At 36.3% G+C, this 26616-nt stretch overlaps 1 protein-coding gene across 5 annotated transcripts in view; it reads left to right on the top strand.

The window, feature by feature from the left end:
* Positions 1-26616, top strand: part of PCDH11X (protocadherin 11 X-linked) — a 751842-nt gene that overhangs the window by 592075 nt on the left and 133151 nt on the right. For 3 of the 5 annotated variants that reach the window (XM_002720154.5, XM_051827411.3, XM_051827409.3), the window contains one exon: positions 23707-23730. The exons of the other annotated variants lie outside the window; for them this stretch is intronic. In XM_002720154.5, coding sequence (XP_002720200.1) covers positions 23707-23730 — 24 coding nt within the window. The remainder of the gene's footprint in view (positions 1-23706; positions 23731-26616) is intronic. 5 annotated transcript variants of the gene reach the window in all.

Raw genomic sequence — 26616 nt, 5'->3', positions numbered from 1 at the left:
TATTGATTTCAGTAAATTTGCATACTTTTTCAAGAGATGTCAGTAAAATTTTGAAGTCTGGGCTTCATTGGATATCCACTAGGAGAAACAAAATATTTGAAATGTAAATGTAAGTTCAGAAAGTTAGACAATGATAATTGAGGGAAAAATCACCTTGCTTAAAATAAATACATAATAGACCTTAATAATAGAGACATAAATTTGACTAAACATGATGTGTTAATTGGCCATGTGTGTCCTCCCTTCTCTCTTTAAACTAAACATCTGCTCATTAATTAATTTTATTGGCTTCTATTAAGTGTATCATGTGCTCTCATTGTGCTATCATTGACTTTAAAAGAAGCATAAGGGAAGATCTCTCACATGAAATGCCCCACAGTTTTAAGTGGAAACAGAAGTCTTACTACGGGCCTCGGGTTTCTCTTATGTACTGTGTAATATCTATTTCTCTTTTATGGTATTCTTACAAGAGATAAATTGTAACTTAGAATTAGTCTGAAAGAATGCAAGGGTAGGGGGCTGGCACTGTGGCTTAGTGGCTAAAGCCGCAGCCTGTAGACCCGGCATCCCATATAGGCGCCGGTTTGAGTCCCGGCTGCTTCACTTCCAATCCAGCTCTCTGCTATGGCCTGGGGAAGCAGTAGAAGATAGCCCAAGTTCTTAGGCCCCTGCACCCACTTCAGAGACCCAGAAGAGGCTCCTGGCTCCTGGCTTCGGATCAGCACAGCTCCAGCCGTTGCAGCCAATTGGGAAGTGAACCATTGGATGGAAGACCTCTCTCTCTCTCTCTCTCTCTCTCTCTCTGTGCCTCTCCTTCTCTCTCTGTGTAACTCTGACTTTCCAATAAATAAATCTTTTAAAAAAATAAAAAGAATGCAAAGGTAGAAGAGACCTGCTATAAGACTTGGTTAAAGTATAGCTCGCAGAAAGAAGAATTAGAAAGGAAAAAACAAAAACCAAACAATTACAAGTAGCAGGTTGGGTGGCAGTATTATTTCAGTGTACTGGAAACAATAAGAGAACCACTGCTACATAATAGACGATAAAATTGCATAGAAAAAATCGTGTGCCACCATGAATAGCCAGCTTTGTGGTTTAAACCTTACATGATAGGTAGTAAGATATATAGAAGCAAAAAGAAATATATAAGAGACTGTGGCAATTTCACATTATAAGAAAATTTAGAGGTTATATGTTCCATCTTCATATTCAGTTGAATAATCTAGTCCACATATCATCCTTTCTATAACCTACTTTAATTTCTATACCAGTGAAATTACAACCTGAAAGAAGTCTTTCATTGTCTTAAAAATTACATGCATATTGAATAAGCACATAGTTTAGACACACGAGACACTAACCAAGCTGCCTGCATGCTGTTGCTTTCACCAAGTGCAGTTACTGTTAAGGGAAATGATGCTTTGTTCTACTTAATTTCGCAAAGTGGATAATGCTTGAGACAGTCATTTAGGTTAGTGAGGCTCAAGACATTCAACTCCAAACTATGTTACCTTGATAAATTGAATATTTTAAGATAAAGGGATTTGAGAAAACAGCAGAAGCAGGAGGGTCACTATCACCTCCCTCTCACTACACCCTTAAAGAGGGAATAAAACCTAAGAAGGATTTTCTGACCTTCCCCTGAAGCAGGTACTATCACCCTCATTAGAGAAGTGTCTTCTCTATATTTGGGAAGGGAGGAACATTCTTAACTCTGAAGACAAAGGGTCACAGAAAAGAATCTGAAAAACAAGGTTTGCTAACTTTCCTCCAATTTATTACCATTAGATCATATCCTCTTTGTCCAATCATATTTCTCCACAAATGTCCACTCCAAAAAAACCTAGCCATAAAAATACTCAAGTTCATAGGTCTCAATGAGGTTTCATTTTCTTATGAAGGCTTTCCTATCATGTAAAACTTATCTTAAATAGATGTATGTTGTTTTCTCTTGTTAATTTATCTTTTTGTTATAAATACCTCAAGCCCTGAACCTAGGATGGACGAAGCAAATATATTTTCGCTCCTCTAAAGGATAAAAATAGGGGCTGGTGCTGTGGTGCAGTGAGTTAAAGTCACAGACTTCAGCGGCTGGCATCCCGTATGGGCACTGGTTCATGTCCCAGCTGCTCCTCTTCACATCCAGCTCTCTGTTGTGGCCTGGGAAAGCGGTGGAAGATGGCCTAACTCCTTGGTCCCCTACCACCAGTGTGGGAGACCTGGACGAAGCTCCTGGCTTCGGATCAGCTCAGCTCTGGCCGTTGGTCATTTGGGGAGTGAACCAGCAGAATGGAAGACCTCTCTTCTCTCTGTAACTCCTCTGTCTTTCAAAACAAAGAAAATAATTCTTTAAAAAAAGGATAAAAATAATGTGCATGGATTTACAAATCATGATACTGCAAATAGACTTGCACAGGATTTTTAAATGTTTTGCATTAGGAAAACAAAAAGGAGAAACTTGGCCTTTAAGTGAATATCAGACTGTGCATAAATATATAAGCCAGAATTCATTTGGGCTTGCTAGGTGCTATTGTGGATTAATGGCATTTGTGTAATTAAGCTAGGTTATGAACTGTCATAAAAATGAAGAAAGAAAAAGGAGTGTCTCTAAGATCACACCTCTGAAGGTAATAACACCAAATGGGCTGCAATAATAAAAACAATTTAGCTCTTGCATTGTCCTAGCAACCACCTTGAATTGTAGCCACTCCTTTTACTCTGATAGAGCAGTCCAAAGCTTAAAAGGGCAACAAAATATGACCAAAACTTGGAGGAGCCTGGCCTGACTACAGACTTCCATGTGATGATCGGAAAAAATTCAGGCTTTTTGAATGGCTATGGATCAAGTCAGCTTGCACATAGTAGTAAAGTAACTATGGTTTTGAAAAATTTATCCAGGAAAAAATGAAAAAAGTACTTGAATTTGAAAATAAAAATTCGGCTAAAAGAGTTTTCTTGTTTATATTTAAGATACATGCTATTTACATAGTGATTCCTTGAAGCATTTCAAATATTCTGTGAACTTACGGAGAGTTCAAGTTTAGATAGGTAAAAAGGTATCTATACAGAAAACTCAGCTCTTTCTCATCTTCCTCCATTCCTCTGTCTTCTTTCCTTTCTTTGTATTTACTTATGCATTAGAGACATTTTAAATGAAATTATTCCCAACAGAATACTACACTTACAAACTTTGGGAGAGTAAAAATGTTTTAAAAGCAATGATCTAAAAGATGTGTAAATCACAGGACATTACATAAGAGTATAGAGAGTAAAAAGTTACCTTTCAGAACCATTTGTACTTGATAATTACACTGAACCACAATGCTGGGAGAGTTAGTTTTTTTTTTTTTTTAATTTAATGTCCTTCTCCTTTATTATGAAATGCTAATGTACTTTCCCATTTTGAATTATCCAGTGCCTCATGTTTAATATTAAATAATGTTAAAGATTAATTTCTTTTATAAAGTATGCTTGCAATGATCTCTTATAATTTGCAAGATCTCATATTTTTAAATATCACAACTTGCTTAGAAAAGATGCAAAGCAAAAATTAATTCCAATGTTTATTTCAATACTTCATATCAGGAATGTTTCTGAGATTTAGTTTCAAGGTGTATCAATGACGGAATTGCTTGGAGTCCACTGTAGAAAGTTGTATAATATACATCCTAAAGGAATTAATTTTGTAGTGGTAGATAATGCTAGCAAACATTTTAAAGAATACTAATATGGAAGGTGCCACATTCAGATCTTGAATAAAATTACTAAAAATGCTTGTAGTTAAAGGTGACCTTCACAGACCAACTTTATAGAAACTTAGATAACTGAATAAAGAGTTGAAGTTACTCATAGATAAAAGACAATTAAGGGAATTTTGTTTATTTTTTTAAGCACAGCATAAGACATAACAACTAAAATGATTTTCTCATCCATGAGTTATGTGTAATGAATCTAATTTCTATTTGACTGTGTGATAAAATGAACAGTTATTAGGCAAAGTGATTTGAATGTTGCCAATGACAACATAAATTTAAATAATGCCCCAAATTCAAATTGCAACAAAGAAGTACCTTGCATGAAGTTAGAAAGGCATAAATCATCTAAATAATAGACTATATGAAACAGAAGTACTTTGATATCTTTTATCACCAGGAGAATATTAGAGTTTTGGGCATCATGAATTATGAAGGTTGTAAAAAAAATCTAGTATTCAGAAGAGAGAAAGAAAAAAATTACAGTGAGAAAAAAATAACTGAGAAGACACATTTTAAAGCAAATGGGATGAAGAAAGGCTGCAAAGTGATTTTAAAACTGTGTTCAATATTGTAGTTATTTAATGAAAACAGAATTTGAAGATGATGTGTTCTTTATTTTCACTAAATATAGGAGAGGAAGTTTAATTAAATTATAATTAGAGATTATGCTACATCTAAGGAATCACTTCTTTATAGTAAAATAGACTACTGGAAAAAAAACTGTGCCTGGTAAATTATGGAGCCATCTCTCTTGAATATAATTAAGAGTAGGGCTTGAAGCACTGACACAAATGACTAAAATTGGCATGCAGTGAGGAAGCCAATGGGATTAGGAAAATTTTGTTTTTATTTCTATGCTTTGATTTCATGATAATCCTGAATGAGTAAAACTTGTCATCTGATTTCAACTCCAATAAAGCTCTTAATTTAATCTAATGTAATTTTTGTGTGTGTCTGTATCATGGGTCAATATTTGACCAAGTCATGGTAGACTTCAAATTCCTTGTCATTACTTAATAATGTCTGGAATTTAATATTAGAATGTCATCTTTAAGGCATCGTGAAGCAGAAGTATCAAAAGAAAAAAACAGGGAAAAACACTTTTTCTTCCTAAATATCTCCTGGTGTTTAAGTGATTCTGGATCTTGTAGCTTCTTTCCTACGTAGGGTACAAACAATAATATAGTTCTTCTCAAATTAAACAGACTCTGAATTGAAGATGTATAATACGAATTTTAGACAAAACCGCCTTGAATTTGTCATATATAATTTACCCTATCTTTTAAAATGAGAACTGAAGAGACTGCATATAGATTTAAAAAGATGTGTCTGTGTGAAGGGAGGAGATATTTCATTAACTGTTTACAATTTATTAATTTTGAAGGTAAAAGTTTTTGCGTGGTAGATGTAAGTACTGTTTTAGGTCATTTTATTGGTTTTCAGTCTTATAGCAAATTTATTGCTTATTAACTGGCAAAATCATTACATTTAAAAATATATGGCAGCAGATTTTCATATCCTTTTAGAATGAGTCACATAAATAAATCTGCTCTTTTGCAGATGGCTTTGTCATTCCTCGGATAGGCACCATTTAAATGTGATGCCACAGATAGGGCTTCTTTAAACTCCTCTTCAAATGACACATAAGTCATTACTTCTATTTGCCAAACCTAACGAATAAATGTTTGGCATTCATCCGCTCAATGAACTGGCTCGGTGTCTCCTGATTCCAGCTTTGCACTAATACACATCCTAAAAGGCAGCAGGAGATGGTGCAAGTAGTTGGATCTTTGTCATCCACTTGAGAGACCTGGACTGAGTTTCTAGTTCACTAATATTTGTGTGTTTAAACATTCTTGAAAAAATTTCTGAGTGTTAAATATTTCTTGAGTTTTATGGGGCTTTTCTTGAATCATCTGCATTTCTCTTATTCAAACAATTCTATAACAAGAATTTTTTTATTTTTATCTTTTATTTAGTGAATATAAATTTCCAAAGTACAGCTTATGGATTACAATGGCTTCCTCCACCCCATAATGTCCCTCCCACCCACAACCCTCCCCTTTCCCACTCCCTCTCCCCTTCCATTCACATCAAGATTCATTTTCGATTCACTTTATATACAGAAGATCAGTTTAGCATACATTAAGTAAAGATTTCAACAGTTTGCTCCCACACAGAAACATAAAGTGAAAAATACTGTTTGAGTACTAGTTATAGCATTAAATCTCAATGTACAGCACACTAAGGACAAAGATCCTACATGAGGAGTAAGTGCACAGTGACTCCTGTTGTTGACTTAACAAATTGACACTCTTGTTTATGGCCTCAGTAATCACCCTAGGCTCTTGTCATGAGCTGCCAAGGCTATAATAAGAATTTATGCACCCTGCCCTTTACAAATTTTTCTGAAAAAATTCAATTTCATCTTCTTTGAAAAAAATATTTTTTGGGCTGCTGCTATGGCATAGTGGGTAAAGCCACGGCCTGCAGTGCTGCCATCCCATATGGGCACCGGTTTGAATCTCAGCTGCTCCACTTCCCATCCAGCTCTCTGCTATGGCCTGAGAAAGCAGTGGAAGACGGTCCAAGTCCTTGGGCCCCTGCACCCACGTGAGAGACCTGGAAGAAGCTCCTGGCTCCTGGCTTTGGATCGGCACAGCTCCAGCTTTGTGACCAACTGAGGAGTGAACCAGTGGATGGAAGACCTCCCGCTCTACCTATCCTTCTCTCTCTGTGAAACTCTTATTTATTTATTTCAAATAAATAAATAAATCTTTAAAAATATTTTTGCATTCATGTTTTATGGATTTACTAAGATTTTAATTAAATTGCTTCAGTAGCAATTGCAGTGGATATATGAACACAGATCTAACTTTTTTTTTTTTTTTTTTTTTTTTTTTTGGACAGGCAGAGTGGACAGTGAGAGAGAGAGACAGAGAGAAAGGTCTTCCTTTGCCGTTGGTTCACCCTCCAATGGCCGCCGCGGCCGGCGCTCTGCGGCCGGCGCACCGCGCTGATCCGATGGCAGGAGCCAGGTACTTTCCTGGTCTCCCATGGGGTGCAGGGCCCAAGCACTTGGGCCATCCTCCACTGCACTCCCGGGCCACAGCAGAGAGCTGGCCTGGAAGAGGGGCAACCGGGACAGAACCCAGCGCCCCGACCGGGACTAGAACCCGGTGTGCCGGCGCCGCAAGGTGGAGGATTAGCCTAGTGAGCCGCAGTGCCAGCCGAAAGATCTAACTTTTCCTAAGCAATGCATGAACACAGATCTAAACTTTCCTAAATGGGAAATGCATTTTGCCAGTAGATGTGAATAACACTCTAAAATAGCTTCCTAGTTAAGGATATGCAGCTTATGGAGGACATCAAGTCAATAAGTTTTATTTACTGAAAGAGTATATGAGGTTGTTTCTTAAATTAGTTGGTTAAGTAGAGGTCTGTCACTGTTGAGACATTTGCTATATCAGAGTAGCACAATCAGTACAAAAAGCAGGGTATTTATAAGTCTAAACTGTTGATGCCTCTAACATCTCAAAAAGTTTATTTGAAGTCTGTACACACTCTTTCTGGTTACTTGGTTTTTGCGTGACAGTAGCACCGGCCTGTACTCACAGATACAAATTTTGAATGAAGAATGTGTTACGTGCAATAATGTTTAAAGTAGCTAAAAGAAGTATTCCTCAGGCTTTCATGTGCAGAGGGATCCACCTATGTGATCTTATTCAAATACAGACTCTGATTCACTAAATTTTATGTTATGTGTATTTTACTACAGTAAAAAAAAGCAGAAATTTGATTACATATCCTACCAATATGATCATTTATTCTGAGCATAGATTCTATAAGTCGTATTTTTATAAATTTATATAGTTGATTCTATGTATATAGACAAAATGAGGAGCTGATTTAAATAAGAAATCATTTTAAGATTTATTTTTACTTATTTGAAAGGCAAAATTACAGATAGAGGTGGGAGGGAGAGAGAGAGAGAGAGAGAGAGAGAGAGAGAGAGAGATATCTTCCATCCACTGGACCACTCCCCAAATGACTGAAACGGCCAGGGCTGTGCCAGTCTGAAGCCAGGAGCCTGGAGTGTCTTCTGGTCCCACATGAGTGGCAGTGGCCATTGCACTTGGGCCATCTTTTGCTGCTTTTCCCAGACCACTAGCAGGGAGCTAGATCTGAAATGGAGCAGCGGGGTCTGGAACCGGCACCCATATGTGATGGCACTTCACAGGCACTATGTCACAACATTGGCCCCCAATGAAACATCTTAAAAGTGCAAAAGTTAAGTTTATTTTTTGTCACAGAGGAAGAAAATGTGTTTGCTTAATAGGCACATTCCCAAATATTTGTAAGTCTGAATGTAACACTCAAAAGGCTCTATGATAATAAAAACAAAATTATAACTCATAGCAATTAATTTAGTGAAGAGCCACAAACTTCTGATAATCTAAATTGTTCATAGTTGACTATTTAACAGTATTTGTTGGATAATTGTAAAATACTCTAGTAGGGGCCACTACTCTAGTAGTGGGTAAAGCCACCACTTGCAGTGCCAGCATCCCATATGAGTGCCTGTTCAAATCCCCATTGCTCCACTTCCAATCCAGCTCTCTGCTATGGCCTGGCCTGGGAAAGCAGTGGAAGATGGCCCCAAGTCCTTGGGCCCCTGAACCTGCATGGGAGACTTGGAAGAAGATCCAGGATCAGCCCAGATCCAGCTGTTGCAGCCACTGGGGAGTGAACCAGCGATGGAAGACTCTCTCTCTCTCTCTCTCTCTCTCTCTCTGCCTCTCTGTAACTCTGCCTTTCAAATAAATAAATAAAACTTTTTAAAAAATACTCTAATAGATGGAAATAAAAAAATTTTTAATCACATCAAATTATTCTTAGGCTGAATTCAATGATTTTTTTTTTATTTTTTGACAGGCAGAGTGGACAGTGAGAGAGAGAGACAGAGAGAAAGGTCTTCCTTTGCCATTGGTTCACCCTCCAATGACCGCCACGGCCGGCGCGCTGCAGCCGGCGCACCGCGCTGATCCGATGGCAGGAGCCAGGTACTTCTCCTGGTCTCCCATGGGGTGCAGGGCCCAAGTACTTGGGCCATCCTCCACTGCACTCCCTGGCCACAGCAGAGAGCTGGCCTGGAAGAGGGGTAACTGGGACAGAATCCGGTGCCCCGACCAGGACTAGAACCCGGTGTGCCAGCTGCGCAAGGCGGAGGATTAGCCGAGTGAGCCACGGCGCTGGACTGAATTCAATGATTTTTATACGATCAACATGTAGGAAACAGGGAGATTTTCAGTAGCTATTCAAACTTGTTGAAGTTTCTTCTGCTAATCATATAATATTATTTCTATTAGTCTGAGATTATTCCTACAAGTGGTATGATAAATGAAGAATTGATGGAACTGATATTCATATAAAGGAATTTAGGGATTCTCTATAGTAATATCTAGGTGAAGAGATACATACTTGGATAGAAAGAAAGACAAATATATATTTAGAATAAATGCCTTCAATATATTTATTCATTTATTGACTAGTTCATCAAAAATATTTATCCAAAGAAAGAATATAACCATCACATTCAGATTGTCTAGATCCAAATATTAATAGCTTTATGACTTGGAGTAGTTTGCTTGTTTTCTATCATCTAGGTGAGAATTAACAGTAAGAATGAAAAGAATTTTGAACTTCTTTTAAGAAAGAAAATTCTGCCAACCTGATCACATGAGTGAAAAATAGTATTTGAGCACTACAGCGCAAAGCTGAAAAAATCAGAAAACAAAAAAAATTATACATAGTTTTACATACAATATTATGTAGTATAAAATAATATATGACGTTATACTTGGAGTATCTCTGTTCTCCTTTTACTTCTATTTCCTTGTTTTTGCTATTCTCCTCTTTCTTACAAGTTCCCTTACACACTTAGTGAATGACCCATATAGAATTACAATTATGTTGCCATTTTATGGTTATGTCAATATTTATAACAGTGTTTGAGGCAGATAAGTTCCTCTCCTAAATCTATCTTATGAATGTGACCGGTAATGATACAACTTATGCAGTATTAAATATTAATTTGAGATTATACATTAATAATATAGAACAAGTGACTTCCTTGATTGCTAAGTCAATGTGAACTAGTGAAATAGCTTATTTTGTTGTCTTACTTGTGTGATTAACATTCATTTGAACGTCCACATTGCACAGCATAGCACTAGAGAAAATTACAGCAAATACTATAGTCATGAGTATCTATTCTTAATTTCATCCTAATCAATATTATTTTACGCAAATATAAGAGGGTGAATTAGTGCCTTAAATGTTTGAGGTATAAACAAACACTGACCTTACAAAGTAAATTAAGTCAGTGGAGTTACCTACCATGCAAGCAATATAACGGGAAATATTCAAAAATTTTGTCAATTATCTTTGTGTTTAGTAGTCAAAACTAGATATTTAAAAATGGCATAAAACAAAAAGTCATAAAAGTGAAATTCATATCAAGTATTTAATCAACGTAATGTTTTTTTTCTGTTTTATGATACTATGTATAGTGTGTTTTAGACTTCTTTCAATTGTCTAATAAATTATTTTTGAAAAATTGTTTCAGCTGAGACATTCTATGGATGTCTTAAAAATTAAAGAATGTATTTCTTTCATTTTCAATAGTATATAAAATATTTACATTCTTTTAAAAAAATCTATGTATTTACTTGAAACTCAGAGAGGCAAGAGAGAGAGAGAGAGAGAAGGAGAAGTCTTTCATCTGCTGGTTCACTCCCCAAATGGCCACAACCACTGGAGCTGGGCCAATTCAAAGCCAGGAGCCAAGAATTTCTTCTGGATCTCACATGCAGGTGCAGGGGCCTATCGACTTGGGCCATCTTCCACTGCTTTTCCAAGCCATAGCAGAGAGCTGGATCAGAAGTGGAGCAGCTGAGACTCGAACCAGCACCCATATAGGATGCTGGCACTGCAGGTGCTTTACCCACTATGCCACAATGCTGGCCCTTATATTTACATTCTTAAAGTTAGGGCTTGTGAAGTGATTGCACGTTTCTGCAAATCAAGTGAAATTTGTATGGTCTTTTGACCCTCATTGTATTGATAATATTTTCATTGACAATCTTGCCCACTTGTTATTTATGTATTTGTGTAGATATAATTTGCTTGATCATATCTTAAAATTTAAAATATCAGTGATAATTCCAGTGAACTGATATTGTGATCTGTATCTGTACTTGTATAGAGATAATTAGTTTGGATTAATCACTCATAGGAAAATGCCACCTCATAAGTAAATTTTAAGAAGTGCTTCAGTGAAATTAAAGCATTTATACAACATAACAATGACAGAAGTCACAAGACTGCTTGAAAATACTCAACACAGACTTATACATTAGCATGTGCATATATTAAAAACAGTGCCCACTGGGGTCTGATCATAACTTTCATTGTTCCTAGTATTCTGAGTACAAAACAAGACCTAAAACCAATAAATAGATTTTATTTCATTTATTTATTTATTTATTTTTGTACAATGAATTTCAGAATGATTATTTACTGTTTTAGATTTGGGAATGCTCCCCAAAACAAGGTAAAGTTAGCAATTCTAGTTAGTTATTCTTCCTTCTTTTAAGATATAAACAGTTCTTATTGGAAGAGAATTTAGGCTTGGCAAAACGAAGTAATAATGCAGAAAGATGTTCATTATGAAAGATAGATTGAACAAAAGTCTGAAAATAGGGCCATTTAGGAAATTTGTTTTAAAAGGGTGAGAAATAGGTTAGACATGGGCAAAAAATGCAGAATTTTTTTTCTTTTACTCTTAGCCTTAGTGATTTTTTTTTTGTTTAGATTTATTTATTTGCTTGAAAGGTAGAGTTACAGAGAGAAACAGAGAGAGAGATCTTCCATCTGCTGGCTCATTCCCCAAATGGCTTCAACAGCCAGGGCTGGGGCAGGCCCAAGCCAGGAGCCAGGAGCCAGGAGCCAGGAGCTTCATCAGGGTCTCCCATGTGGATACAGGGGCCCAAGCACTTGGGCCACCCCCCACTGCTTTCCCAGGTGTATTAGCAGAGAGCTGGATCGGAAGTGGAGCATCTGAGACTCAATCAGCGCCCATATGGGATGCCAGCATGGCAGGTATTGGCCTAACCAGCTCCGGCTGTGCGGCCATTGGGGAGTGAAACAGCAGACGGAAGATCTTTCTGTCTCTTCTTCTCTTTGTAACCCTGCCTTTCAAGCAAACAAATAAATTTTTAAAAAAGAGAGAGAGAACTTTTCTTCAGTTTCCACAAATAAAAATACGTGTTGAACTTGAAGTTAATACTAGTTTAAAAAGTGAACACAGATAATTTCTGTGCTCTATACAGGACAAAGATTAAAGCAGAATAGGAAAGCACTGCTTCTTAAGGATCAGAGGACACATCTTCGTCTCATAATGTTTCATCTGAGTGAAATAAGCATTAGATGATTGCTGTGCTTTTTAAATAAACGTCTTGAATGGTCATGGTTTAGATTCTTAGGCTAAATTCCAGTCAAATTCTTAGCAATACTAGTCTGCATATTTGAGCTAATTTCTGCATGGATTCCCTAACCTGGCTGGCAGAAACATTATCATTTTATGTTTGAAGAAACTTAAGAAGTAAAAGGAGAGATTAATACTTAGGAATTCAAGCGAATGCAGAATCAAATTTATAGCATATAAAAGATTTATATTTCCTTCCTTGTTATGTAAAAAGTAGATCTCAGGCAATATTTTATCTCTTAGTGGTATGCTCTCATTTTGTAAATCCCAGAAATATAATATTTATATTTTGAGTATCCAAAGAGCCATTAGCTTGAATCAGTGTCTTCTAATCATGAAGTGCAGATGATTTCTAAGGCAGACTACATTTGGTTTATTCAGAAAACCTTTTAACATGTCTTGTGCAGTCAGTTAATCTGTCAGACTGATAAAATAAGTCCTTCATACTCCTTCTCCTCTTCCTGTGCATATAAGCTTTTATTTAATTCAGTTTGAAAATAGCTTGCTTCTACTTTTCATTTCCCCTTCATGTTTGTGGCACTGTCATATGCTTTGTTCTTTGCTGATATAAAATATTTATCAAACAAGGGGCTTGGTGCTGTGGCGCAGCAGGTTAAGCTGCTGTCTGCAGTGCCAGCATCCCATATGGGTGCCTGTTCGAGTCCTGGCTGCTCCATTTCTGATCCAGCTCCTTGCTACTGTGCCCGGGAAAGCAGTGAAGGATGGCCCAAGTACATGTGCCCCTGCACCTATGTGAGAGACCCAGATGAATCTCCTGGCTCCTGGCTTCGACCTGGCCCATCCCTGGCCATTGCAGCCAGAACCAGCCGATGGAAAGTCTCTCTCTCTCTCTCTCTCTCTCTCTCTGTAACTCTCTCAAATAAAACTTTAAAAAATTATCAACATACCAACTAAGAAGATTGATTTGCCACGGTAGATACCCAATATGTTTCACCACATGGAAAATGTCTCTTCTTGCTTATTCCTAAAATCTATAGCCAGATTCCCATATGTCAGGTTTATTCATTGTTACTTGAAATGTAAAATTAAGTATTTCTATGGATAGCATTTATCCCTGGACAATGATTGGCATTCAACATTAAATTTAAAAATAATTTGTATCTAAACAAAAAAATAAGTTTTTACTTCAAGTTGACCTGAATTTAGATTTTATTTCATTCTTATAATTTTGAAATGGAAAAATATATGTACTCCAACATATTTATTTTTCATGTCATCTGCAATAAAATGTTCCAAGTTGCTAAAATCATAACATTAGCCTGAGACTGTTTTACATATGGCTTATTATTTCAAGGTTTACTCCTTTCACAAATGTTAGCATACGATAATACAAAAGCTAGCAATTGGTTCCAAGAATGTGAAAATGTCAGAAATGTCCCAATAAAATATACATTAGACAGATAGAACATAAAGTATGAAAAATAATTCAATACTGTAACTCTCTAAAATCAGCATTTTATTAATTGATTGTAATTACCAGAAATCACAACTTCAGTATGCCCTAGTATAGCTTATGAGAATGTGCAAAAAAATTCATGAAGGGAATTATCAAGTCAGATTGCATATCTGACACCATAATTTCTCTTTCACTTATTTCATCTGCTTAAATATGTAATATGTAAATATTTTTTTTGACAGGCAGAGTGGCTAGTGAGAGAGAGAGACAGAGAGAAAGATCTTCCTTTTGCCGTTGGTTCACCCTCCAATGGCCGCCACGGCTGGCGCGCTGCGGCCGGCCCACCGCGCCAATCCAAAGGCAGGAGCCAGGTGCTTCTCCTGGTCTCCCATGGGATGCAGGGCCCAAGCACTTGGGCCATCCTCCACTGCCTTCCCGGGCCACAGCAGAGAGCTGGCCTGGAAGAGGGGCAACCAGGACAGAATCCAGCGCCCCGACCGGGACTAGAACCCGGTGTGCCGGCGCCGCTAGATGGAGGATTAGCCTAGTGAGCCATGGCGCCGGCCGTAATATGTAAATATTAAGATGTACCTCCTAAGATAATCTATTTACCTAGAATTTTTAAAAATTATCCATCCAGATACCCTTTTCTAAAATGGTACATTCAGAGAAAAGTACTGTCAATAAGAAACTTTCACTGTCATTTTCATTTGTGGAGAATTTTGAAGTGAAATTAATACAACAATGCTTTTGGAGAAGCAATTTTGTTTTTCTTACTGATTTTTTAAAAATGTGCCATCATTTACAGAGCTCCTTAATTTCTGCCACAATAGATGATAAGACAGATATTTTGGAATGATAATTATATGCTATATTTCCTTTTCTAGATTTTATGCTATGTGGAAGAGAAAAATGTATGTACTATCATTTTAATATAAATAAGTGTAATGGAAATATAAAATTTTCTCAAATAGGATAAATCTGTCTCCAAACAGTGCCCTAGGCTGTATGCAAAGCTTAGTATTTTAGAAAGGCATATAGTCAGACATAAAAATAAAGTACCCTATGGCACTCACAAAATAGATTTCCACTAACTTTATTTCTTAATGAAATAAAATCTTTTAGTGTTTTAGTAAAATGTATGTTCCTAATGGCATATCCTTATGCTATATAGACTTTAATTACCTACTGTTTACTTTACATTACAACACATTATTTTTTTTTAAAGATTTTATTTATTTATTTGAGAGGTAGAGTTACAGACAGTGTGAGAGAGAGACAGAGAGAAAGGTCCTCCCTCCGCTGGTTCACTCCCCAAATGGCCGCAACGGCTGGAGCCATGCCAATCCGAAGCCAGAAGCCAGGTGCTTCCTCCTGGTCTCCCATTTGGGCACAGGGACCCAAGGACTTGGGCCATCTTCCACCGCTTTCCCAGGCCAGAGAAGAGAGCTGGATAGGAAGAGGAGCAGCTGGGACTAGAACCCGCGCCCATATGGGATGCTGGTGCCGCAGGTGGAGGATTAACCTTCTACGCCACGGCACTGGCCCCACAACACATTATTTTTAAAAACTTATTTATTTGAAAGAGTAACAGAGAGATGGGGAGACAGGAGAAGAATCTTCCATCTACTAGTTCACTCCCCAAATAGCTTCAACAGCTGGGGCTGGGCCAGGCCAAAAGCAGGAGCCTGAAACTCTGTGTCCTCAACGTGGGTGGCAGGGACCCAAGCACTTGAGCTATCATCCACTGCCTCCCAGGCACATTAGCAGGAAGCTAAATCAGAAGCACAGAGTAGCCAGGACTAGAATCAGTACTCCAGTATGGGGTACTGGGTTTCCCAAGCAGTGACTTAACCCACTGCACCATGATGCTCACTCTGCACTACAACATATTTTAAAATTAATTTGTAACAGAGCCAAAATTTTGGCAAGCACGTGAGGGAATGATTCAAAGGATTTTTACTCTAAATGGAAATTTTTAAACTCTTATTCATTTATTTATTTGAAGGATAGAAAGAAAGAGAGAGAGAGGGAGAGAGAAAGGGGGGGGAGGGAGAGAGAGAGAGAGAGAGAGAGGTTATGCATCTTTTGCTTTACTTACCAAATGCCTACAACAGCCTAGGCTGGGCCAGATGAAAACCAGGAGCCAGGAACTCAATCCAGGTTTCCCCATGGATTGCAGTGACTCAACTACTTGAGCCATCACTTGCTGCCTCCTGGGGTATACTTAGCAGGAAGCTGGAATCAGAACATGATCCAAGATTCAAACACCGGCACTCCAATATGGCATGTGGGCATCACAGGCTGTGTCTTACTGCTATGCTAAATGCACGCCCTGGGAAATTTCTTTTTAAAAGGAAGTGTTATTATATTATAGTATATGCCTATGTCTCTAGGTATAATTGAAGTTCATCCTTTTATTTTTTATGTGCACAATCCAAAAAAGTTTGTTGACAAGCCAGCCAAACTTACTAATATCGGATACACTGATTAAAGGAAAATTATTTTAATTTCACAAGGAAGAGATGTGAAAACTTAAATCCTTTAATAGCATAAGAGACTGCACACTGTTACCTTGGAGGCATGTATTCTGTCTGCATTAAATCATGTGAAGGAACATACTTTAGAAATCAATTTCTCTATGGACTCAAAGACCAGATACAGCACCAAGTCCTATTTTAAAATTGTCTTAGTTTAGAATTCATCCACTCAAGAACAGATTGAGTATTCAAAGGTGTGAAATGTTTGAGAACTGCAATTGTTTCAAACATTTTGGCTAGCTTAGAAGCAGAATTCGGAAATATTGATATTCTAATATTTTCTCTGCCAAACTGAAAAAAAATCTACCCAGCCGTCAAACTTTTGCTTTTGGAATTTCTCAAGGTCATTAAAATTTCTATATTATCATAATTGCTTCCTGAATCTCTCAAAGCAGTATAACAAGGGCCATCAAACTGTTTATATTCTATCAGTCATTTTTGTGAAAAGTTCAGAGTCTTTCATGATTCACATTTCTTGAGTTCCTCTTTGGAAATCAGCACAATCTTTTTAAAAAGGAACCTTCATTCTTAAATGTCCAAACTAACTCAGAAAAACTGGAAATTAACATTTGTGCTGCGAGAACAACTTGACAAAGTGATTAATGAAGTGCTACTGGAGAAAAACAGTTGATAAAATAATGAAAATAATATGATCACGTAAAGTGGGTTTTTTCCCCCTAAGACATTTAGTTTTATACATATCAGAATTTTCCTTCTCTTATTTGTAACTGTCAGAAGGAATTATTATGATTGCCTAGGTTCACTCCTTATGGTTTTGAACCATATAAAACATTGAGGTTAGATTTAGAGGTTGAATTTTTTTCCTTAAATGTTTAGGGAAAAAGAGGAATTACATTGAGTTTCTCTTTAGAACAAAGCTAAATTGCTAATTACTATTTTTCTAAAGGTAGTATGCTTTCTTTATTTGCCAAAACAACATTTTAATTCCTAAAATATGTCCTTCTCTTTTTCTAGTCTCATAAATTGGTGTGTACTTGAGGAAGTAAATTGTATAATAGTCATCTAAATTGGAATTTCCTAAAACTGTATTCTAAAAGCACTGATCTTTTGATAATCCCTTCAGTAGTATCTTCTTAAGGACCAGCAAATTTTAACATTTCATAATGTGTGAGTTCTTTGATAGAAACAAACTGAGGGTTTTTTTTTTTTTTTAAGATTTTATTTATTTGGGAGGCAGAGTTATAGACAAAAAGAGGGAGAGACAGAAAGATCTTCCATCTACTGATTCACTCCCAAAACGGCTGCAATGGCTGGAACTGGCCAGAAGCCAGGAGCCAGAAGCTTCATTTGAGTCTCCCGCGCGGGTGCAGGGGGCCCAAGGACTTGGGCCATCTTCTACTGTTTTTGCAGGCCATAGCAGAAAGCTAGATTGGAAGAGGAGCAGCCGGGACTAGAACCAGCGCCTGCATGGGATGCCGGCACTGCAGGCGGAGGCTTATCCTGCCTCGCTGCAGTGACAGCCTGAGACAGAGTGAATTCTATTCTTACCTTTTTCTCTAGCAAGGTGTGTGTGTCTTAGATGAACCATTTCATTTCTCTTGGCTTCATTTTTTTCATATGTGTACTGAGCGTGCTGATCAGATGATGTCAAAGTCCCTGAAGTGTGCACTTATTTTATTATAGATAAAATTTATAATGTATGTGTATACTTTTGAAGTACATGAATACTGTCAACATAAAAAAAAACCTTTTGAAATGCTATCCATTATGGTGGCCCCAAATATTTCCTCTGAATAAAAAGCAGAAAATATATCCAATAACTTGTGGACTAGAAACATTTTGTGATGAATTGGGAAAATAAGTTAATTTCAGGAATTGAAAATGTACACCACTAGGCTCTGAAGGAAAAAGAGCCACTTGATATTATGTTACAGCATGAGTTTGGTCAACTAAAGTTCTGCTAATATAGAAAATGATAATTACATGTTTAGTGAAAATGCTTTAATCTTTATGGTTTTAGTTACTTGTGTAACAAACTATGCCTTTAGTTGTTCTAAAATTCAAAATGAGTGTTGCTTTGATCTAATAGTAACTTTTATGGACAGTCAGGTCACAGAAGGATATAGATGAAAAATTCAATATACAGAAATGAAGAATTTATTTTATTTTATTTATTTTTATTTGACAGAGTTAGACAGAGAGACATAGAAAGGTCTTCCTTCCGCTGGTTCACCCCCAAAGTGGCCTCCACGGTCGGAACTACACAGATCCGAAGCCAAGAGCCAGGTGCTTCCTCCTGGTCTCCCATGTGGGTCCAGGGCCCAAGCACTTGGGCCATCCTCCACTGCCTTCCCAGGCCACAGCAGAGAGCTGGCCTGGAAGAAGAACAATCAGGACTAGAACCCGGTGCCCATATGGGATGCTGGCGCCGCAGGCAGAGGATTAACCAAGTGAGCCACGGCGCTGGCCCCAAAGAAGAATTTATTTTATATTTGCAACCTCTCACTGTAAATAAATGCTCACTGGGGCCAGTGCTGTGGTGTAGCCACCGCCTGCGTTGCAGGCATCCCATATGGGTGCCAGTTCAAATCCCAGCCGCTCCACTTCTGAACTACTGCCTGGGAAAGCAGTAGAAGACTGCCCTAGTCTTTGGGCCCCTGCACCCGCTTGGGATGACTGGAGGAAGCTCCTGGCACCTGGCTTCAGATCAGCGTAGCTCCGGCCATTGTGGCCAACTGGGGAGTGAACCAATGGATGGAAGACCTTTCTCACTCTCTCCCTCTGCCTCTCCTTCTCTCTCTGTGTAACTCTTTCAAATGAATAAATAAATCTTTAAAAAAATAAACGCTAATTGTATTAATCACCTTGCAGCTTTTTTGTTTGAAACCTTAACCTTTCACACAATTTGAACAGAAAATTTGATTTGAACGACACTGTTTTTGTGGTTCAGAATCCATGCAATCTGCATAAGTATAATAGTGCCACAGCTTATTAGTTTTGCAATCAACAGGAGATACACTGGGGTGATTTGAATTATACATCAAGAAGAATTGTGGGGTTTTTTTTTGGCACATCTTGTAGAATGTTATAAAATTAGCATTACTCAAAGAAAACGAGGCATTGGTCTATTAATTTGGCATTATACATTTCAAGTGTATTGTTTTTAGTTTTTATACTGATTCTGCCATATTTGGTGACCTTCACTACATATTCTTGTGCAGCTTGAGATAAGAAAATAAATGAAGAAAATTGTTCTCAAAAGTTAGGCCTTAATAACATAGAATATGTGTTGGGTTTCAGATGAATTGAATCTTGATTGCTCAGATTTTTCTTCATATAAGAATATATAATAAAAAGTGTAATGTATTGAGTTAAGGAGGAGACATATGCAAATATGTAGTCACAAATATTTATTTCAAATATTATCTATCACTTGACTGTAGTGGCAAAGATACCTGAGTTTTCCAAACAAGTGTCTTTAGAAGCAATTTTAATTCTTTCCCCAAGAAATGATGATCCTTATTTAAAAATTGGCTTCCTTAAAGTAACTGTCTTGAATGACTTTAAAAATAACACATGACAAAACACTGCAGCTGTTATTATTTTATTCACATAAAAGCATTTATAGATTGATACATGATACTTCATCAGCAAACATTAGGCCAATATCATTCATTTTGTGATGAGCCTTTTAACTTTTAAACTATTTTAGCATTATCTATTTATCAGGAATTCAGTGTCACATTTAGCCATATATTTCTAGTGCATATCAAGCACTTAAATGTTTGTATAAGGGTTATGAAGGAAATACTGCAATATGTGAGTATAGGAAAACATAAGATGTTTAAATTTTGTTCTCATGATAAATTTTAGCAATATGTGACTTCAATAGAAGCTGGTTTTCACTTTAAAAAATGTTCACTTGGGGTCACCATTGTGGCATAGTAAGTTAAGCCACCGCCTGCAGAGCTGGTATTTCCATATGGGTATGGTTTCCATCCTGGCTGCTCCACTTCTGATCTAGGTCCTTGGTAATGTTCCTGGAAATGCAGCAGAGGATGGTCCAAGGATCAGCCCCTGAACCAGCATGGGAGAGCTGGCAGAAGCTCCTGACTTCTGGCTTTGGCCTTGTCCCACTTCGGTCATTGCAGCCATTTGGGGAGTGAATCAGCAGATGGAAGATACACACTCCCTCTCTCTGTAACTCTGCCTTCCAAATAAATAAAATAAATCTTTAGAAAGCGTTCACATAATTTTCCAGTACAAATGCCCAGTTATTTCTATTTTACTTTTTTTTTAAAAATTATTATTTGGAAGGCAGAGAAACAGAGATAGAAAGACAGGCAGACTGGTTCTCTAACTCATATGCCCACAGTCGCCTGGAACAGGCTAAAGCCAGGAGCCAGGAATTCAGTCTAGGGCTCCCACGTGGGTGGCAGGGACCCAAGTACTTCAGCCATCATCTGCTGCCTCCCAGGTGCACATTAGCAGGAAGCCAGAATCAGAAACAGAGCCAGGACTCATACCCAGGTACTCTAATATGTGATATGGGCATTCCAAGCACAGTGGCATGTTAACTGCTTCACCAAATGCCTATCCCTGTTTTAATTTATCAGCTAAGATTATTTATTTGGTACATTTTGAGAAAATACTTTTAAAATTAAATTATACTTATATAAGCAAACACTATTTATGTAAACATTAATTTTGTATTATTATATTTTTCAAAGTAAAATAATACCTTATTAAATTTAGTAACATTTAATTATAGAATATTTAATAACTTGAAAAGAATTTGCTTGCTAAAACAAAATTGATATTTAGATATATACATCTTCTATATTCTTATCATTATATTTTACATTATGTAATCAAGTAGTCACTTATAACATCTGGTTCTGGTTGGATTAATACAAAATTTTATTTTAGTCATATGATTCACATACACTGTAGTATTTCAAAGGATAAGGATTGTGCTTATCTTCACTGTGCAAAAATATTGAGCACTATGGATCTTTTAAAAATGTCATTTATATGAAATCTGCTAAATGTCTAGTGGTTAAGATGCTGGCAGCCCACATCCAAGTACCTGAGTTCCATTCCCAGTTTCAGCCTAGTACAATCCCAGTCCGAGCCCAAGCCAGTGAGGGTATTTCAGGAGTGAACCAATGGATGGAAGCTGCCTCTTTCTCTCACTCTGCCTCTCACATAAATAATTCAATAAAAGAAGAAATGTTGGTGCTGGCATTGTGGCTGAGGATATTAAGCTACCACCTGCAATGCTGACATCCCAAATGTGTGCCAGTTTGAGTCCTGGCTGCTCCACTTCTTCTCCAGCTCCCTGATAACACACCTGGGAAAGCAGCAGAAGATAGCCCTCCACTCACGTGGAAAACCTGAATGGAGTTCTAGGCTCCTGGTTTCAGCCTGGTTGAACCATTACTATTGTGGCTCTTTGGGGAATGAAACAGCACATAGACTATTCCCTCTCTCCCTCCCTCCATCTTCTTTATAACTCTGCCTTTCAAATAAATAAAATAAATCTTTTAAATAATGTTACTTGTAAACTTGCAAACTTTACATCTTAATTAAAAAGCACTCTGAAATTTAAAGATACCTTTGGAGATGGGTTTGATGTCATGCAGAAGGAAATCCAAATAATTATAATAAATGTATCTATTAATTGCTGTGCTAGCATGTAATAATATACATATTTACCTATACAGGGGAAAAGGTTTCTTGTTTTGACGGTGTATCATGTGATAAATTCAAGTGTTTCTTCAGAGTCAGTCTTGAAAGTTGTATGCAGAATCTGCTTACTGTCCTGAGTTTTAAGGAAAATTGATTAAAATTTGAATTGGATAGCTTAGAAACCAATTTTCACTTTTCAGCTTAGGAACTAAAGGTCTCAAATAGGTTTTTAAAATGTGTTTGTTTTCTTTGTTATTGTTGTCATGCCACTTGTTTTGCTTCTTTTATTTGTACCTCCGTACCCTCTGAAACAAGTTTAGAGCCATCACAGTCCTTTTTTTCTGACCTTTTCAGCTACCAGATTAGAAAGGATTTTGATCACTAAGGTGTAGCCCACAGTGAAATTGCAGTCTTAAAAATGAAAAGCAAGTACTTTATGTTCTCTGCCTAAGGCAGTCCTTCTTTTTTTTTTTTCCTCTGGTATATTCGAAAACCCTACAGTTAAAAATTCTAAGAGTTAATTGTATATTCCAATGATAAATTAGAATTGTGTGTGTGTGTGTGTGTGTGTGTGGTGTGTGTGATTCTTATCATTGATTAGAGCCATTATTTTGGGGCTGGGGAGTTGCAGAAATCTATTTAGACAATCAGTTCTACCTGAAGTGTCCTGTGAAAGCACTGCTTTTTTTTTTCTCTCTCTCTCTCTTCTGTACTTCAGGTTGTATTACCATGAAATTACATTTCTTATAAATGAAACACCTTATGGTGAAAAATAAATGTTCTGTGTATATGACAATGACAGAAATATTGCACAGTGCTCTCTCACTAATCTATATGAGTAATAATGTTACTTACACCTTTTTTTTCTATCTCTGATCTATTACTTCTCTCTTAGCATTTCACATATCTTCAGTTTTACGATCTGCTTTTACCCAAAATTGATTTTAGACAAGTTCAAAATGTTTTTTAAGCCTTTTTACTTATATAAATATTATTAAATATGTCTCAAAATGTATAAGTGAGTAGGAAATTGATTATACTGTTGGCCTTAACATTATGAATAAACTTCAGATCATTACAAATCTAAGTTTTTGCAAGCATTATTACTTTGTTTAAAAATAGGCTTTGCTAATTTTTCAGATCAAGCATGATCTCACAATATTTTGAAATAATGCAAGCTCTGAGTTTATCTAGAGAATAATATCTTTAATTCACCATATTATTCTAATTGTGTGAAAAATATGAAAATAGTTATATTTTAGAAATTGTTTTTTAAACCACGATAAGAAAATTCTGTTGGGCATTCTCATGCCAGTGTGTATTGACTTTTGATCTCCCCACAGCTATTTTCCACATCAGTATTTGGAGGTAGAGCAAACTATTAAGTGAAAAACAATGTTTTTCCTCATACGACATTTTCAGTAAGAGGTTCCATGAGAGACACTGGCATTTCAATGCACATTGTCATCACAGAAAATAAAGCTAGAAAATCTATTGCATTCTTGCAAAATGTTTAGTCCTTTTTAAAAATGTGTAAAAGCACCTTGCTTTTGGAAAAGGACAAATCATTACTTTCTAAGATGCCAGCATATTGTATAGGCTTGGTCAAATTCTAGAAAAACATATTATAAGGGACTATCATGGACTATCATGGTCCTTAGCTATCTCATTCATCACATTCTCTGTAAAAGGAGGTTGAAAATATCTTACAGTTTATATTTACTCAGTTATGCTAATGTAATCTGCTAAAATGTAGTATTTATTGTGTTTAACTTTATTAAAATCTCTTTTTAGCTTTCATTCCTGGACTAAAGAAAGGTACAGTGGAAAACAATCCATACCATACCCATGGTGCATGTTTCATTTTAAAATGAATTACTGGCTTGTGTTTAAGAACTATTTTTTTTTCTCTTCTCATGAAACAACACAATTTCAACTGTTTGCTTCAAACACATTTTTAATATGTTTAAAATAAACTGATTTCTAGGAAGGATATTCAGTTAGTTAGATATGTTGTATACCCGGATGCTTTTTCCAAATTATGAGTCATCCAACTTTAGAAAGCAAAAGTAATATGACCCTAAAGTTATTTATTTGACATGTAGTCATTGCTTTCAAATTACCTATGGATTTAATATTCAGTTTTTCCACTGACAGTATAAGCATTTTGTCTGAGGAGGCATTTAAAATATAATTCTAATTTCTGTATTTTTATTCATTTTATCTGTAACTTGTATATGCATGCCTAACAAAATAATCTAAGTTTACATTCCTTGTGAACTTGTAAATAATATGCAAGATGAATTTTCTTTGCCAAATTTTAATGTATAAATTGTATGTGATTCTATACTAAGTTAAGGTTGACAGAAAGCACATTTCTTGAAACATGGAGTTTAAGCAATCAGTTAAAATATCTATAATTTTATTGTTCTGATAAAATTTTAAAGTGTTACAAAATATGTGAAACATTTCAAATATATTTGCATTCATTGTGTACATACAAACATTTCTTTATTGTCCACTTCATATTTGGGGATATGTCTGTCATAATGTTCCATTGCTATTTAAAATAATTTATTTCTGCTTATACAGTTTTAATTTAAACTGTAATTTATAATGCGTTGGTGTTTCGATCAAATAAAATAGCACTTAAAGAATAAATCTTCCTGAAAACAATCATAAATCTAAATTGTTGTGTAAAAGGAATCTCACCTTTAATCTTTAATTGACATACTAAGAGCAAGCTCTATTTTTTTTTTTTTTTTTGGTGTTTTAAATCTTGCTTTGGAATCTTTAGATAGAAATGTAGCAATTCTTTTGTGATATTGTATGATCAATACTAAATTCCATGATAATTTTTTGGCTATCAATTAAATAGTGAAATTTTAAGGCAAATATTGGATTACCCTTAAAACTCTGAGTAGTCAAGGTTTAAATGGGTTATTCAGGTTTAAATGGATACCTTAAATAAACTTTTTATTTTGTGTCTCTCCTTCTCACTGGTCTTTAGGTATCCCCTGACAGTATTCAGGAACTACAATTATCTAATAGTCATGGGGACTTGTTTGTGTGTGTTGTACAAAGGTGTTTTATTCATAACTACTAAGAAGTATAGTGGAAAGATTATTCAAAAGTGAGTTAGGAGTTCTGATGGCAATCCTACATCTTACTAGATGTATGTACTTAGCCAAGTCTTTTAAACTCACAGAAGCTTTATTTTCCCAATTTAGAAAATTGCAATAATTGTATGTCTTTGAAGCATGATGATGTAATATAATAATAAAAATCCCTAAAATAGCTAGCATTTGAATGTGTATTGTGTTCTAGCCAATGTTCCTGGTGACTAAGTCTCAAATTTTTTTAATATTTCTTCCACTTCTATGTGTAGGTTATTTTATTGTTCCCATATTTTAAGAGGTGGAAACTGTAGAAAAGAAAAAAGTTAAATTAAAAAATTCATCTGATAATCCCTTAAGCACTATACTTCTGTAAGACATTACCATTACTCCAGATCTTTAAATCTTCATTGGTATACCATTGACTAATTATAATTGCAATTAAACTCATACTTTAAATTTTGCTCTTATTAAATATTATTTATTTAATATATTCGTAATGCAGTTGGGCTCTAATTTCAAGTTACTCTACAAAATCATTGTTTTTTATTATTATATTTTATTACAGTTTTCATATTATGTTTTGTGTATCTTCTTGTCATTATCAGCTCATTTGAGTATAGTTGCTAATATTTACCTCACTTAGTACAATTTCTTAGGCATACTTCATAGAATTAAATGTTACTGCTCGGGCTGACTTGCCCCAATTGGTAGAGTTGGAAACATACCAGGGGATTCCAATTCAATCCCATCAAGGTGGCATGTGCCAATGCCATCTCACTAGTCCAAGTGATCAATTTCAGTTCACAATTGATCATAATGAAAGGACTAAGAGTCAAAGGGAGCACATAAACAAGTCTAGTATCTGCTAACACCAACCGATAGAATAAATAAAGGGGAGAGTGATCCAACATGGGAAGTGAGATACTCAGCAGACTCATAGAATGGCGGATGTCCTAAATAGCACTCTGGCCTCAGAATCAGCCCTAAAGGCACTCGGATCTGGCTGAAAAGCCCATGAGAGTATTTCAGGCATGGAAAGCCAAGACACTCTGGCAAAAAGATCTCTGTGAGTGAGATCCCAGTGGAAAGAACAGGTCTTCAAAGAGGGAGGTGCCTTTCTCTGAAGGGAGGAGAGAACCTCCACTTTGACTATGACCTTGGCTAAACAAGATAAGAGTCGGAGAACTCAAGGGGCTTCCATAGCCTTGGAAACTCATAACTGGTGCATAGGGAGATTACTGATGCCATAAACAGGAGTGTCAATTGGTAAAGTCAACAACAGGAGTCACTGTGCACTTACTCCTCATGTAGGATCTCGGTCCTTAACGTGCTGTACACTGAGGCTTAATGCTATAACGAGTACTCAAACAGTATATTTCACTTTGTGTTTCTATGGGGGTGCAAACGACTGAAATCTTTACTTAATGTACACTAAACTGATCTTCTGTAAAAAAAAAAAAAAAAAAAAAAAAAAAGAAAGAAAGAAATTTTCAATTCCCAACTTGACTCTCACTGGGATTAAACATGACAATAGGTCTGATCTGATTTCATCATCATTTTAAAAAAATCATCTATTATTTTTCAC

The sequence above is a fragment of the Oryctolagus cuniculus genome, chromosome X (assembly GCF_051225735.1).
Source record: "Oryctolagus cuniculus isolate XC-2025 breed Fujian yellow rabbit chromosome X, ASM5122573v1, whole genome shotgun sequence".
Taxonomy (NCBI): Eukaryota; Metazoa; Chordata; class Mammalia; order Lagomorpha; family Leporidae; genus Oryctolagus; species Oryctolagus cuniculus.
This window is presented reverse-complemented; position numbering and strand designations above follow the sequence as displayed.